The sequence below is a fragment of the Prionailurus viverrinus genome, chromosome X (genome assembly GCF_022837055.1).
Source record: "Prionailurus viverrinus isolate Anna chromosome X, UM_Priviv_1.0, whole genome shotgun sequence".
Taxonomy (NCBI): Eukaryota; Metazoa; Chordata; class Mammalia; order Carnivora; family Felidae; genus Prionailurus; species Prionailurus viverrinus.
In genome coordinates, this window is record NC_062579.1 from 75,586,389 (window position 1) to 75,604,039 (window position 17,651).

General features: G+C 40.2%; 1 protein-coding gene and 1 pseudogene across 1 annotated transcript; one reads left to right on the top strand and one right to left on the bottom strand.

Annotated features, from left to right (window-relative positions):
- Positions 1-6,257, top strand: part of LOC125157017 (NADH dehydrogenase [ubiquinone] 1 beta subcomplex subunit 5, mitochondrial-like) — a 42,377-nt pseudogene extending 36,120 nt beyond the window's left edge.
- Positions 6,258-13,536: 7,279 nt separating this feature from the next.
- Positions 13,537-17,357, bottom strand: LOC125157103 (endogenous retrovirus group K member 7 Env polyprotein-like). Its single transcript, XM_047843326.1, has 2 exons — positions 17,287-17,357; positions 13,537-14,850 (listed from the first exon to the last, which is right to left on the bottom strand). Exon 2 carries the CDS (start codon positions 14,687-14,689, stop codon positions 13,883-13,885), a length of 807 nt encoding a protein of 268 aa, XP_047699282.1. The 5' UTR covers positions 14,690-14,850; positions 17,287-17,357; the 3' UTR covers positions 13,537-13,882.
- Positions 17,358-17,651: the final 294 nt, after the last annotated feature.

The following is a 17,651-nucleotide window of genomic DNA, read 5'->3' on the forward strand; positions in this document are numbered from 1 at the left end:
AGAAGCTTCAGCAGCCATCAGGACACAGAAACTCAGGACCTGTCTCCATCAGGCTCTTTATATGAGCTCTTCCACTGGCATGAAGAGATGTACACGGAAAAAGAGGGAGAGAGAGAGAGAGAGAGAGAGAGAGAGAGAGAGATCCAGCAATCACCATGCTTTGCTGATGTAACTTGGTACTGGGAGCCATGTGAGGCACTGGGTTAGTGACAATGATACAATGATACAACATAACAGGGACATGTTATAATGGACTTGTCACGAGGCCTTTTTCTTCATCTTCCCTCATCTACCTCCTAAGTACAAAGTTGAAAAGGAATAAGAAGTGGCCTAAATTCATACAGGCATTCATGATCCTGCAATAACCACAAGGGCAGAAGCTTGCTCATGTGTATCACTGAACGTTCTCAGCGATCGTGTGGGTGCAGCATTCTCATCCCTGTTTTGCAGAAGGAGAAGCTGAGGTTCAGAAAGAGTCAGTCACCCTGCCTTTTAAAAAAGAAAATAGTTCCAGGACACCCCTGTAATTGGACACTACACTTACTGGAGCCAGGTGGTACCCCAAAGGCCATTTCATCTCTCTAAGAGACGGCCAGGACATTGAGTCCCAAAGCAGGAAAGAGATGAATGGATCTAAGATCCCTTTGTCTCCCCACACCCCAAGTCGACTCATCCACCACAGTAAGACACTCACAGTTTCTTCTGAGACCCAAATAACTGAAGACAGGACCTGCTCTTCTCCATGGCCATGTCTGTCTGTAAAGTCATGATGAAAAGTCCACATGTTCACCATAATAACATTAGGTTTCTATAGCAACCATGATTCACTGACTTGTTCTCTGTATCAGAAGTATCTTGGCATTGCCCTAGGTCCCTAACTCTTTGCTGAAAACAAAACACCTTGGCTCTTCACACCACTGACTGCAAGAGCATACTAGAGGCACTAGATTTGGACCCAGGCAATTGGCAGAACTCTGCTCAGTGTTGTGAAGCAAAACATTTCCCTGTTGTCAAGGATTTTGTGTGGTTTAAAAAACAGACACTATGATATGCTAAATGAAATAAGCCAAATAAGACAAATACCATATGATTTTACTTACATGTGGCATCTAAAACAAACAAACAAACAAACAAAAAACACACTTGAACTCCTAAGTACGAAGAACAGATTAGTGGTTAGCAAAAGCAGTGGTGGTGCGGGGGGAGGGGAAGGAGGAGTTGGGTGAAAATGGTCAAAAAAAATACAAACTTCCAGCTATAAAATAAAGAAGTCTTGGGATGTAATGTATAGCATCGTGACTATAGTTTACAATGCTGTATGGTATATATGAAAGTTGCTAAGACAGTAAATCCTAAAGGTTTTCATCACACGGAAAAAATTTTTTGTAACTATGTGAGTTGATGGATGTTAACTTTATGTGATGATCATTTTGAAGTGTCTTTGTATGTTAAGTCGCTATGCTGCATGCTGTAAACTTATACAGTGTTGTGTGAAAAAACCCCAAAGAAACAAAAAAGAGACACTATGAGAGTATTATCAGTACACAGAGACCCAGTGAGGTAATCTACAGTTTTTGCCCTCTGACAGCAAACTTGAACTTCCTATAGAGTTGCACCAGAAGGTTCATTGTGTCTTGTCTCTTCTCTGACGTTAAAGATGATTGCTGGGTTTGAGTGTTCTCAGCCTGATACATCTAGTATAAAATTTCCATCTCCTTTTTACCACATGTTTTTTGCAGTCTGAAGATAGTTGCCAGAACTGCATTTCATTAAATGTTGCAAAAGGGCGCTATTCTAGTTCTATAATTACCTCTTCATTTATTATCTGGAATCCATATATACAAGAAACTTCCTTTCATCAGCTATTAGATCACACTGCATATGGTATGCACAAGAAGGGTAGGATGACTGCTTAATTCTCTGGCAACATTTCCACTTTTCGCAATAATGAGTTGTTTCTCTAGAAGCCTCCAAAGATGAGCAATGAGCTTGTTGTTTTGTTTTGTTTTGTTTTGCTTTGCTTTGCTTTTAGACTGTCATGCGGAGTTCATAAATATTTGTATGTGTGTTGTGTTTTGATCCATTGTAGTCATTATTTTATTTGATGCTCAAATTGTTCTATGTTTGGCCAGTGGGAGTCTCTTTAGGTTGGCCTCTGATTGGTTTTGACATGATTTCAGGAATGATAGTTTGGTCCAGACTCTCCTGTGAAAAACTCTACCCCAGACCTGGAACCCACCATTTCTCCAAGGAATCCTGGCTTTCTTTCAGTGGGAAATTATTTTAGAGGAATCAGCCTGGATACTAGAATTGCTCAGTACTACTGGATTGACCACTGTTTCTTGCCTTCTCAGTTCATGGAGCCAGTAAATATGTATTATATTTTTCAGAAAACATACATCATAAGCTTCCATCCTTGCTATTCCTCTAACCCTGGAATAACTAAATTTTGAGTGTCTTTTAAATTTAATAAATTTAAATACAAATAGCCATGCATGACTAGTAGATACCGTATTGGAATGCAGCATCTCTACACACATTTCTGCACCTTCCTTTTTTCACTTAACAGTATAACCTAGAGAACACTGCATAGCAGTAAAGAGACGGGGTCTCTATTGTCTTCATAGTGACATAGTACTCTCTAGCATGGATGTATGTTGGATTATTCAACTATCTACCTATTGGTGGACATTAGTCTTGTTTCTAGTATTCTGCTGTCAGGAATTGTTCTAGGTGGAATGGCCTTATGCTTATGGGCATCAAGTTATCACAGTACCATTTTGTAAATAATCTGTGATATATCTGCTGATTAAAAATACTGCCTTAATTATATTTTAAATTCTCAAATGTAGTTGGTTGTAAGTATTCTTTGTGCTGTTTTATTAATCTTTCTGTCTATTCATGGGAAATGCCACACTCTTTTATAGTGCATATTCTATGCTTTAGTATCTGTTAAGACTACCTGTCATCCCCTCCCATGATACTTCTTTTCCAGAATGTATTGATTATGCTTGATGCTTGTTCTGCCCAACGTATTTGGTAATTAACTTGTCTAAACCCATTTCAAAAAAAAAAAAAAACTAATGAATGCTAAAGTTTATATGGAGAGGCAAAAGCCCAGAATAGCCAACACAATATTGAAGGAGAACTACAAAGTTAGAGGGCTGAACATACCCAACTTCAAGACTTACTATAAATCTACAGCAATCTAGACAGTGTAATTTTGACAAAGTCATATAAAATTATATCAAATGGAGGAGCACAGAAGTAGATCTACATGCATGTAGTCAACCAATCTTTGACAAAGGAGCAAAGGCAATACAATGGGTAAAAATTGTCTCTTCAAAAATAGTGCAGGAACAAACAGACATCCACATACAAAACAATAAAAATCTAGATACAGACCTTATACTCTTCATAAAAGTTAACTTAAAATGGATCACAGACATAAATGTAAAATGCAAAACTATAAGACTTCTTGAAGATAACATAGGAGAATAACTAGATGACCTTAGGTATGGTGATGGCTTTTCAGATAAAATTCAGAAGTCACTATTCATGAAATAAATAACCGATATGTTGGACTTTATTAAAATGAAAACGTCCGCTCTGTGAAAAACAATGTCAAGAAAATTAGAAAACATGCCACCGTCTGGGAGAAAGTATTTGCAAAAGACACATGTGACAAAGGACTGCTATCCAAAATATACAAAGAATTCTTAAAGCTCAACCATAATAAATGAATAGCCTGATTACAAAAATGGGCCAAAGATCTTAACAGACACCTCATCAAAGAAGGTAGGTAGATGGTAGATGAGCCTATGAAAGATGAGTCACATCATATGTCATCAGGAAAATGCAAATTAAGACAACAGTGAAGTACCACTATGCACTTATTAGAATGGCCAAAATCCAGAACACTGAAAACACCAAACGCTGGCAAGGATGTAGAGCAAAAATAACTCTTCTTCATTGCTGGTGGGAATGCAAAATAGTACAGCCACTTTGTAAGACAGTTTGGTGGTTTCTTACAAAATTATACATCCTCTAACCATACTACCTAACGATCATGTACCTTGTTTATTTATCCAAAGAAGTTAAAAACTTATGTCTACGCAAAAACCTGTACACAGATGTTTGTAGAATTTTTATTCACAATTGCCAAAACTTGGAAGCAATCAAGTTTCTGAAGATGTCCTTCAGTTTGTGAGTAGATAAACTATGATACATCCAGACAATGGCATATTTATTTATTCGGTGCTAAAAAGAAATGAGATATCAAGCCATGAAAAATCATGGAAGAACCTTAAATATATATTACTAAGTGAAAGTACCCATCTGAAAAGTGTAGGATTACAATTATATGACAGTGTGGAAAAGGCAAAACTATGGACTCAATGTAAAGGCGACAGTGTGTGTGTGGAGGGAGTGAGAAATGAGTAGACAGAGCACAGAGGACTTTTACAGCAATAAAAATGCTGTGTGTGATATTATAGTGATAGAAATGCATCATTATATATTTGTCTAAATCCACGTAATGTACAACACCAATGGTGAGCCTGAGGTCAAATTATGGGTACTGGGTGACTATGGTGTGCCAATGTAGGTTCATCAGTGGTTAAAAAAAAAAGAAAAGTATCATTCTGGTGAAAGATGATAATGAGGGTGATTATGCATGTGTGAGGGCAGAAATTATTTGGAAAATCTCTACCTTCCTCCAAATTTTGTTGTAAGCCTAAAATTACTTTTAAAAAATATGCCTTTAAAAAATGAAGTCAAGAAATTTCTCAGGGAGGAGGGCTTGTGTTTTTACTAACTAAAGTAATACCCCCCCTCCGATAAAATAAATAAATAAATAAATAAATAAATAAAATAAGTGCAGATTTATGTGTGGAAGCTGGCCTTGTAGAGAGTGCAGTCTTTCTTACTAGTTGAAGTCATGAACACCAGTTGCAATATTTATTTCAGGTTTTGACCTTCAACCAACACATTACCTATAAGCAGGGGAGGTCAGGGGGTTTTCTTACTGGGATTATAAACAAGGGCCTGGGAATGTGTAAAGCCTTCCTCATAAGTCCCCATCTCCTTACAAGCCACTGACGGTTGGTGTCTATTAAATCAAGATACATATGCTGTTTTAATGAGGACTTGAGGCAATTCTTACTCAATAAGAGGCCAGAGTGTACAGCTTTGTAGGCTGAGTCATCACTAGAGCATGAGGAGGAAAGCAGTAGCCACAGTGGAGTGCCCAGACCCAAAGCTGACATCACAAAGTGTTTCTCTATTTTGGGAGCTCAGAGAGGAGCCAACAAGAGCAATATTACAATTGTGAAAGAAGGTCGGGTTCAGAAAAAGGAGGAGGATTTCTGGCTATGGCCACTGAGAGGACTGGCAGCTCCTGTCCCCAAAAAAGCAACTACCATGCTGGACAACATTTTAATAACCAGCCATTTCCATGCCTTGGAAAGCGACCAGAGGTGTACAATAATCTGAATGTTTTGAAAACTGCTGAACTTTACATAAAATAGTGGGATTCTGTGATGTTTGGGTGGGGCTGCTCCCATTCCATTTCATTCCACCCCCCAGCTTGATAGGTATGGAATTCTACAGTGTGGCAGGTCAGGAGGAACAGGAGGTTTTCTGATGTGCTTAAAGGGATTGGCTGAATTTGGGAAGCTGTTGGTGGCATTGATGATCTCTGAAGTGGATAGGTGGGAGCTGTAATGACTCTGCTAGCCTGAGCTCGTGGTCATGGTTGCGGTGAGCATGTTCCTGGCTGCAGCTACATGAATGCATAGCAGAGATCAGAAAGAGCCCAGCTGTCCAAACACTCCTGACTAGTGGTGAGTTTCCAGGGCCTGAATGGAGCCTCAGAGGAGGATCTGGGGCCCAAACTTAAGCATGGGACACACAATTGGTCGTCCACTGCACCCAAACCCTATGCTTGTCCCACACCCTAACAGGCTCCCTCAACTCAGCCCTCCAGGGAAGTCACTGGACTGCTGTCGGTTCAGCCCCTGAACCCTCCTGGGATCTAACCCTATCCCTAGCCAAGGCTCTTTCCTTATGGGGGCCCAATTCCTAGGTCTGAGAACAGAATGGATTTGGAGCCCAGAACCGGTGCAAGATTATTGAGCTGGAACCTGGAAAGTCGTCATGCCATCTCTAAAGCAGGGATGGGGCTGCACAAGGGGGATGCTGAGGTCAAAGCTAAGCTTGGCCCACACCAGAGGCTGGAACTTGAACCCAAAGACTGAGCCTGACCTGCATCCTAACCTGAACCCAAAGACTGAGCCTGACCCGCATCCTAACCTGTGCCCTCAACTCAGCCCTCTGGGGAGACTACTGCACTGCTGGGGGTCCAGGCCCTGACCCCTCTTGAGACCTAACCCAAACCCTAGCCAGGGCCCCAGCCCTGAGAGAGCCAAGCATTCACAGACAGAGGAGATGTGACAAGAACCCAGAACTTTGAATGCACTCCCCTACCCACACACAGATATAATGACAGAGCACAGAAGCCTTACTGGCTGGAGTTGTTGGAGCACAAACTCTATCCAATCATTTATTCATCCTTAGACTACACAGAACCAGTGGATGCCCTTAATAAGACAGACCTATAAATAGAAGCAAGAACAAAACTGAGCAAGACATGCTCCTACATGTGCACAAAAGTACACACACACACACACACACACACACACACACACACTAAACAAGGCATCATCTGCTGTATTTGACAAAGGAAGCAAATTTCAAAGGTTTCTTCCAGACATATGGCTAAACAAACAAACAATATAGATTAGCAACAGCAAAATTGTTGAAAAATATCAGAAGCCAGAGTTGCAAACATGTATTATGTAAAAGGTCTAATTTTCAAAAGTATTACAAGACATACAAATGAGGAAAAGGTGAACACATTAATCAGCTTGGGCACTCATAACAACATACCATAGGCTGGGTGACTTAAACAACAAAAATGCATATTTTTTTTTTTGCAGTTATGGAGGCTGGAAGTCCAAGACCAGGATTCCAGCACAGTTGGTATGTGGGGAGAGCTCTCTTCCTGGCTTATACATGGCTGTCTTCTTGCTGAGTCCTCAGTTGGCAGAGAGGGAGAGAGAGAGAGGGCAAGATCTCTAGTATTTCCTCTTCTAAGGACACTAATCCCATCATGAGGGTCATACCCTTATGACCTCATTCAATCCCAATGAGCTCCTGAAAGCCCCACTCCAAATTCCATCATCTTAGGGGATAGAACTTACACATGAACTTGGCCAGGGTGTGGGGGCATGGGGGCATGGGGGCATGGGGAGGTGGACAGAAGCATTCAGTCCATAACCGTGACCCACACTCAGTTAAAAAAAAATAATAATCGGGGCGCCTGGGTGGCTCAGTTGGTTAAGTGTCCAGTCTTAGCTTTGGGCTGAGGTCATGGTCTTGGGGTCAGCGTGTTTGAGACTCGTGTTGGGCTCTGTGCTGACAGCTTAGAGCCTGGAGCCTGCTTCAGATTCTGTGTCTCCCTCTCTCTCTGTCCCTCCCCAGCTCATGCTCTCTCTCTCTCTCTCTTTCTCTCTCTCTCTTTCTCTCTCTCTGTCAAAAATAAATAAACATTAAAAAAAATAAGTCAATAAAATTGCCTTTGAGTGCCCTTGACATTGGAGGGAAGGTTCTCTACTTTCTTCAGTGACTCAGAAGCCCCAAAGGGCTGTTTAATACCATCCTGCCTCTGAGCAGAACCTAATTCAGTTCCCCACGCTGGAAAGACAGGCTTGTTTTTGACTCACCTGATGAGCTCAGTGAGAAATGACACCAGGGAAACAGTGTGGTATTAGCTTAACTGCTGCTCCTGGACTGCTCGGAATGCTAATACATTTATAGGAAAAATTTGGACCTTTTGTGCAGTCATCAGTACAGAGGTCTTCATTTCATATGTTATCTCACCACATCCACCAGGATTTCAGCTGTCTGATGCTTCCCTGAAAGGCAAAAACCTACAAATTGCTAACATTTCTTTGATACACAATTATTCATTTATTTCATTCACTGATAATTAAATATATGTGGTACTCAACTTAAAACTCATACTGTTGCATTAGAGTCATTTCATTAACTCTAAAACAAGAGACTAAGAAGAGAAATAAATATGTGGGCATATTCAAGTGTTAAATCTGAGATGAGATGGCTCCTTCACACGAACTTTTAAATTAGCCCTTTCAAGGCATTAAAGATTAAAAACAAGAAAAAAAGTCTCTCCTTGGACCCCTCATCTCCTTTAAGCCAGAGGTGGCACGCTCTCACTCTCTCTCTCTCTCTCTCTTCTTTTCTTTCTCTCTCTCTCTCTCACCTTTCCTCTCTCTTTCTCCCTTTCTCTCTCTCTCTGTCTCTTCCTCTTTCCTTGATTCCTTCAAAGACAAAGTTACAGAAGTCATTTCCTGCATTTCCTGTTATCATTCTTCACTTCCCATTGACTCCTTACCTCACTGCACTGTGTCTTCCTTCCCCATAATTGCAATGAATGTGCTTTCACCAAGATCGCAAGCCATCTTTTGTCACCAGGTCCAACTTTTTTCATATACGTATATTGACACATACTGAATATTCATTTAAATAACCTCCTAAAATAATAATATTTGTGCACACTGCTTCTGTTAATGAACAGCAAATCTTTGACAGTTTCCTAGGCATGGGGCATGCTCTGGAGAATGAAGTACTGGGTACAAACCCAAGCTGTCCTGCTCCTTAAATGTGCGGTCCTGGCCAAGTCCTTGTTCTTTGTGTCCCTCAACTTTTTGCCTACAAAATAGGAATTGGCAGCAGGATCTACCTCGTAGGAGTGCTGTGGCCATTAAATGAAACAATTCATAAAATATTAGCACATAAGAAATTTTCAGCCATATCTATTTTTACATATCATAATTGATATTACCATTCCCACAGGAATTTAAAAAAAAAAAGGATATAGACTGACATGAATTCACAACCGATGACACTGAAGTATGTTGCTAATAGGTGTATTAGTTTCCTAGGGCTTCAATTAAAAAAAAATATGACAAAATTTGTGACCTAAAACAAGGGGAATTTAGTGTCTCACTGTTATGGAGACCAGAAGTCTAAAATAAGGTGTTAGTAAGGCCGCACTCTCCCTGAAGCCTCAAGAAGAGAATCCTTCCTTACCTCTTCCAACTTCTGGTAGCTCCTGGATTTCCTTGGTTTGTGGCAGTGCGACTCATCTTCTTCCCGGTGTGTGTGTGCAATCTCTCTTTTGTTTCTCTTAGGAGGACAGCAGTCATTGAATCCAGGAAACACCTTAAATTCAGGGTAATCTCATCTCGAGATCTTTAACTTAATCACATTTGCAAAGACTCTATTTTGAAATGAGGTCATGTTGACAGATATGGGGGTTAGGATTTGGACATACCTTTTGGGGGGCAAAAATAAATCCACTAGAGTGATATAAGTTTATAAGACTACATGAAACCTGAGACCTCATCTTTTGAATATAAACATATAAATACATGCATGCAGAAATATCTAAACACCTGCATAAGAAAACTTTTGGAAGAATACAATGCAGGTGAAAACATTAGCAGGAATGATCTATGAGTGGCATATTTGTGGCAAGTAGGATTGAAATGCCCAGAGTCTAAGAGACCCCCAAAACGAACCACCAGAGTCCAGAGTCAAAGCTAAGCAGCAAGGGTCATTTATTGCAGGTTCGAACCTGGACCTCTGCGCCCCCGTTGCCGGTGACGCCAAGAGGCCCTGAGAGAGGTTTTTACACCCCTTTTATAGACAGGTACAAACAAGTCATGGGGAAATCAGGAATTTTCCACAGTTACAGAGCTGCGATTGGTTGGTGTTTAAAGTTGGACACTTAACAGTATTCGATTGGTTCCTGCCTTCAGGTCAGACCACAACCGGGGGTACGGGTATCACAATGATTGATCAGGAATACACGGATGTGCCAAGCAACAATGATTGATCAGGAGTACACGGATGTGCCAAGTAACAATGGTTGATCAAGAATATACGGATGTGCCAGGCAATAATGATTGATCAGGAATACATGGGTGCGCCAAGCAATTGTACAGAAGCGGAACAAGCTGGTTAAGCTTGGTTAGGTTTCAGTTTTCCATAACTTAAGCTTTTAAGTTTCAATTTTCTCAGGCCTCTCAGGATAACACACATCAAATAAAAAGTAGTTGGGGGATGATTTGCTTCCTCTCCCACACCATGCGTCGGTATCTCCTCCTACAAAGAAATGACAGCAAAGCTCATTTATCATATAAGTGTGTATACATTTTGTTTCTTGCTGCCTCCGATCCAAGTACCTCTATGAGATATCCATGCTTAAATGAGCCCTTTTGTGAGAGGAAGAACACAGGGGAGAACAAACTTTAATTTATTTAAGCATTATGGGTCACACATTTTCTATAGTTTTTGTCTTCTCTACTCATAACAGCTTCGTGAGGTAAGTATTACTATGACCATTTTACAGACAACTGAGGTCAGTCAGGCTTATGAAAGGAACTCAGGAACTCAGTACTCACGATCCCATTCATCTACCTGCTTAGAGACGTGCATGTGTGTGTGTGTGTGTGTACACATTCACCTACTTAGAGATGCGTGTGTATGCATGTGTGTTGAAATACACAAAACATATTCACATACATATATCCTTTTGCAAAATTGAGATAGAATTATATATTCTTTTCAGCAACGTGCCTGTTGCACTTAGCATGATAGCCCAGGGTACTAATTTGTATTTCTCTAATTATTTTGATTAAGCATATATTAAAAGGGCAGTGGGTATGCAGTTGGTTTTTTCCTCAGCCATATTGAAGTATAATTGAGAAATTAAAATTGTATATATTTTGAAGTGTACAATTTGATGATTCGATATACGTATACATTGCAAAATGATTGCCACAATCAAGCTAATCAACACATCCGTTGCGTCACATGGTTACTTTTCTTTAATGAGAACTCTTGAGACCTAGCCTCTTAACAAATTTCAAGTATGCGATACAATACTATTAACTATGGTCACCATGCTGTACACTAGATCTCCAGAACTAATTCAATCATATAACTGACAGTTTGTATGTGTATTGTTTTTATGTGAATTATGTATTGATATCCTTTGGCCACCTATTTATTTACAAATAAGTGTCCATTCCATATCAAGAATATTAAGTAGGCTATTAAGGAGTAATGGAAGTAACTACTGGAAAAAAATAATAACCATTCTGAACACCAACAAAAAGGAGAGAGTGAAGTGGACAACCTAGTGAAAAGACCTACTGAGGTTACATATATAGTTTATATGTGTGTATGAACATTATAACAGATCAGAGCCAAATGACCAAACATAGTGATCCTATCAAAAAGTGTAAATGGTAGAAATATTTCAAGATTGCCATTGAAGCAACATCCAAAACCATTCTCTTTCAAGAGATACACCTAAAACAATGTCATTCACATGGTTAAGCCAATTGCAAATAAAAAAGAAAGCAGTGTTTACAATCCTGACATTCAAGAAGATAGAATTGACATCAAAATGATTTAGATGAGAAAAAAAAGAGCACCATTGATAAAGCTAAAGGATAAAATTTACAAGGAAGATGTGAGTTATGAATAATTATGTACCCAGTCACACAGCAAAACTATTCATAGAGCAAAAACTGTAGGAAGTATAAGGAGAAATAGGAAGAAAGACACTGATGATCAATGATTTTAACATAAGTCCCTCATTCCAAGAATGACCAACTTGCCCCCCAAAAATGTAATAATCATACAGAAGATCTAAACATCAGAATGCAAAAGACACACCTTATAGATAGACATCTGAATTCTGAAGCTTTACATTAGGTAATACATCTACTCTTCAGACGAACATGGAACATTCATGAAAACTGACTCTTTCTGAGGCTGTTAAACAAATCTTAGAAATAAGTGGAAAATTCAGGTTAAAACTACAGAATTTGATGGGAGTAATGATAATGAAAATGCAATATATCAGAATTGGAAGCTAGAACAATTGTCAGAGTAAATTTTATGGTAAAAATACCTGTGTCAATAAAAATAAGCATAAATAAATAAAACATTCAGTCAAAAAGCCAGATAAAGGACCACAATGGAAACTAAAAGAATGTAGACAGAGAGAATCATTAAAAGTAAAAGTAGAAATAAAAGGGTTAGAAAACAAAACTACAATAGAACTTATGCATAAAGATATTGGCATAAGTTCAGGAGGGATCAACAAGATGCACAAATCAATGGTATAGTAATCAAGAAAACAGGCAGGAAAGGACAGACACAGAACATTTCAAGTAACAAGTGGGAAATTGTCATCAAAACAAAGGAAGATCTTAAGACTCTCAAGTGAAGAACTTGCACAACTCTATTCAACTACACTTGAACACATAGATGAAATGGACGTATTTCTAGAAAATTACAACTTACCCCAGTTGACCCCAGTTGAGACAGAAGGTCTAAACAAACCCATTACTTGGAAGAAATAGATGAACTGGCTCAAGACTCCTGCCGTAGAAAAGCGACTGGAATCCCACCAACAGGGCAGGAGGGTTCCCATTTCTCCACATCCTTGCCAGCATCTGTAGTTTCCTGAGTTGTTCATCATTTTAGCCATTCTGACTGGTGTGAGATGGTAGCTCAGTGTGGTTTTGATTTGTATTTCCCTGATGATGAGTGATGTTGAGCATCTTATCATGTGTCTGTTGGGGGGAGAGGGGAAAATGGGTGATGGGCATTGAGGAGGGCACTTGATGGGATGAACACTGGGTATTATACGTAAGCGATGAACCACGGGAATCTACCCCCAAAACCAGGAGCACACTTTACACACTCTATGTAAGCCAATTTGACAATAAATTATATTAAACAAAAAGAAAGAAAGAAAAGTGACTGGAGTGGTACTTTCCTCAGGCAAATTCTACCAAACGTTTAATGATAAGATGATGAACCAAGTACATAATTGATTCCAAAATCTAGCAAATTTTCACCAAAAATGAAAATTACAGTCTAATTGCACAGAAGAATACGACGAAGGAAGTTTCTTAAATATCAGCAAACACAATCCTATGACAAAAGCATACACACACACACACACACACACACACACACACCAGTTCATGACACGGTGCAGTTTATCCTAAGACTGCAAAGGTGTAATGTCATGAAATCTAATAATATGACTGTTGTATTAATAGAGCTGAGGAGAAAAATTACATGACCACCTCCACAGATGCAGAAAAGGCATTTGACAGCATGAATACCCATTCACATTCATCCATTGATCCATTCATGTTATAGAACTCCAGAAGGTAGAAAGCAGAGGATAATATGTATATATATTTGTGTATATACATATATACATATGTTGCAACCGGCGCAACAAACACCGAGATCAGGGTCCTGAGGGTAGGGGAATGTAAGAAAAAAAAGAGAAGAGAAGCCAGTTTAGGAACAGGAGGGTCCCCTGGGCTGATGGCCCAAGTGATGGCTTTATTTTTGCTGTACACAATCTTTTATATCAAGACTCTTATGGGTCAGGTCATTCTAAGAATAAACAGGTTTCACATGATCGCTGACCAAAACATTTAGTTCTATGTATCTTGTGAACTTTCTAAACGGGTCACAACAAGACCTTGTTGATAGATTGCTAGCAAAACACAGTTCCCATGTTTGTTTCTATTTGACCCGGGGTAGAAAAGGGGGGTAACATTACTGCCAACACCCACAGACCACAGGCTTCAGGAATTAGCTTTCTCAGCCTTGACAAGGCTTTCGTATGCCTTTGCAAGTGGGGGAATGGGAGGGGGAACCACCGGGTTGGCTGAGTCAACAAGGAAGCCATTGCTCAACCCGGTCTCAGCCTGGCACTCACTCCCACATTTCCCCCTATTGTTTGTAATTGCAACATGTGCATCCTGGCTTGGTACGTGGTAAAGGCAGTGAGACCCCATCTCCAGAAACAACACAGCAAGACAAGTATAACAGATATTTCAGAGACAATTCCAATAAAGATCCAAAAGGAATGCTGAAGAATATTAAATGGATTAAACCCATTAAGTTGGTGCAGTATGGTTCCAGCGAGATCCCCAGGGTCAGGGAAACTGAGTGAGCTACTTGCAATAGCATTTATCTCTTCTTGTAGCTGTAAGAGGTCTAAGCTAGTGTTAGTGTCATGCCAAACCCCTTGTAAATGACGACGCACTTGTCCCCATGTCATATTAGTATACTCTAAAGGGGTAACACAGATATGCTTATATGCATCATGACAAATTATAGAAAGTCTGGTACGCAAAACAGCAAACTGATCACCAAGATATATCAATGCTTCTTGTAGTGCCTCCAATTGGGCTTCCAATTTACGGTCTATTCTCTCTTGAGTGGCAAACACCTTGGATACATTATGAGCCAATTCATTTACATGGGATGCTGTTTGGGCACTTTCATGTAAGGATATTACAGATACAGTTGCAGAGGCAATTACAGTCACTGCTACTATGAGTCCAGCAATCAAGAGTCCAAGAAACCGTCTGGTCCTGCGCAGCCGTTTACTGATTTCTAAGGCAAATTGCATTCCATAATTAGGATACCAAGGTCCTGTAACATTTACTGGCAACATCCAATAGGGAGGTTGTAAGAGCAGATAAACCTTCATTTCACTTCTACAGGGTCCATCTACTGGTAGACAATTGGTCAAAACACAAGCAGGACAAGTCAGCCGGTATAACTGATGATGATCTTCTTTCACTGAAGTAATGGTCCCATCTCCAACAATCAAATAGTAGGGAGGTGGAACACAGGCACGCAATTGTAGAACTGGAGAAAGATAATATTCTGGAAAACTAAAACTGTCATTAGTATATATTTTATCAAAGGCAGCATATAACTTCCAAAGATCAGAATGAATTCTTCCTTCAGGGGATTGCAAAATGGTTTGTGGGATAAAGCACTACCATTGTCAGTTTTTATTTTACGAGGTTTGCCCATTGCTGCAAAGGCAGAAAATAGGTGATTTTGAACATCAACAAATGCTTCTCCTGAGTGGGCTGAAGATGTATATAGCCTGAGCAAGTATCTACAGACACATGTATATATTGCAATTTCCCAAAAGGTAAATATTGGGTGATGTCCATTTGCCACAAATCATTGGGCCGAAGACCTCGGGGAATAATGGCATAGACTGGCTGTGGGAAGAATTGTGGACAGATGTCGCGTTGTTTAACAATTTGTCTGACCACCTCATGAGATATTTTGAATTCTCATCGAAGGGCTGCCGCATTCTGATGAAAATTATCATGACTCCTTTTGGCTGTTTCCAAAGGAGTGGTAATGGGCAGAACTTGCAGTAAATGGGTTGCTGCATCGGCTATCCGATTCCCAGCAGCTAGGGGACCAGGTAGACCGGTGTGAGCTCGAATGTGGGAAATATAAATTGGACTGTGCCGTAAATTAAGAAGTTTTTGTATAGCATGAAATAGATGATAAAGTTCCTCATCCGCTGTCAGTATAAAGGCAGTGGGAAGCTGCAACACGGCTTTGACAATGTACTGACTGTCAGAATAGACATTTATAGATTCCGGGTAAGTTTTTAGGGCTACCTGTACAGCACAAGGCTCAGCCCTTTGGGCAGATTTAGTCGTATAATTTAAAGTGATCAAATTTTTATGTTGGGAAGTGACATAATACACTGCAATTTTACCCTCTTTACTAGCATCCACAAAGATGGAAGCAGCATCTTCAATCGGCTGACAAACAATAGGATTATAGGGCAAAATATCTATAAGACTGAAACCTTGTATTAAAGAATCAGAAGGTAGATGAAATTTAATTTGGCCTGTAAAATTAGCCAAGGCGAATTGCCATTCGAAGGACTGGGCAAAAGCAGCGTCCACCAGCTTCTGTGTCAGAAAGACACATGCAATAAATTCTGGATCGTGTCCAAAGAGCTGAACAGCTCAGGATCTTCCTCTAATGATAAGAAGACAAACGATAGATAGCAAAGGATTAATGACATGCAGGGAGTGTAAGGCTAAATGTAGCCATTCAAGTGGGCCATGAGATTGCCACAGAATTGCAAAGGGGATGACTTGAGGTTTTAATATTATTAGATACAAAGGCTGAGAAAGGTCAATTCTAGTGACTTGGGCCTGCTGAATGGCCTGTTCTGTATGTCTTATGGCTTCTTTAGCTTCTTGAGTGAGACTTCGCGGGGACGCTGGAGAACTATCTCCTTTTAGAATATTAAACAAAGGCAGTAATTTTTCTGTGGTGACCCCTAGTGTATTTCTAATCCAATTTATATCTCCTAATAATTTCTGAAAATCATTTAGAGTAGTCAAATGCCCGGTTGTAATTGATACTTTCTGAGGTCGAACAGTTGATTTGGAGATGAGATACCCTAGGTATTCAAAAGGGGCTTCCTTTTGAACTTTCTCAGGGGTAACAATCAAAGTATATGCTTTAAGGCATCTTTGAAGAGAAATAAAAGACTCCTGTAATAATTCCTCAGTTTCAGCAGCCAAAAGTAAGCCATCCATATAATGGATGCAATATACACGGGGGAAGCTCTGTCTAAAAGGGGTAATTGCTCTGGCCACAAACTCTTGACGTAAAGTTGGACTGTTAGCCATGCCTTGCGGTAAGACCTTCCACTGATACCTTCCACTGATACTTAGCAGGTTCCTGTAAGTTCGTGGAGAAGACCTTCCACTGATACCGCTTAGCAGGTTCCTGTAAGTTAGTGGAAGGCAGGGAGAATGCAAAATGTTCTCCGTCACCAGGGGCTAACGGAATGGTAAAAAAACAATCTTTTAAGTCCAAAACTAGTAATTGATATTGTAAAGGAATGGCCGATGGGGAAGGGAGGCCGGGTTGTAAAGCCCCCATGGGCTTCATGATAGCATTAATTGCTCTCAAATCCTGCAGCAACCTCCAGGATCAAGGACCTCTTTAATACAGGTCCAAGTAGACCACAAGGTCCCTGGAACCGCAGCCCCACAAATCTTCATTTGATTCTTAAGTTCCTGACCAACTTGCTGCCAATCCTTTAAATCAACTGTACCCCCGTCTGGAAACCATGGGCAATAATCATGCACTATGTCAAAAAATTCCCTAAGGGCTGACTGAGAAACCTTAATTCCCTTCTCCTTCATAAGAGCCTGCAAGGCAGTTACAAAATATCCCTGTTCCGTAGACTGTTTCTGTCCCATAGTTTTACTCCCGTCGTCTGTGCTGCTGGCACAGTTCCCCTACCTGAATTAGACGCCGTGTGATCTGCTTTCGCTTTCCTCCTTGTTGTCTCAGGTCCCTGTTTGGGCGCCACTTGTTGCCACCAGCGCAACAAACACCAAGATCAGGGTCCTGAGGGTAGGGGAAGAATGTAAGAAAAAAAAGAGAAGAGAAGCCAGTTTGGGAACAGGAGGGTCCCCTGGGCTGATGGCCCAAGTGACGGCTTTATTTTTGCTGTACACAATCTTTTATATCAAGACTCTTATGGGTCAGATCATTCTAAGAATAAACAGGTTTCACATGATCGCTGCCAACCAAAACATTTAGTTCTGTGTACCTTGTGAACCTTCTAAATGGGTCACAACAAGACCTTGTTGATAGATTGCTAG

Bases quoted from the DNA above. Each gene is read 5' to 3' on its own strand.
- LOC125157103 (XM_047843326.1), bottom strand. From the start codon at position 14,689: ATGAAGGTTTATCTGCTCTTACAACCTCCCTATTGGATGTTGCCAGTA.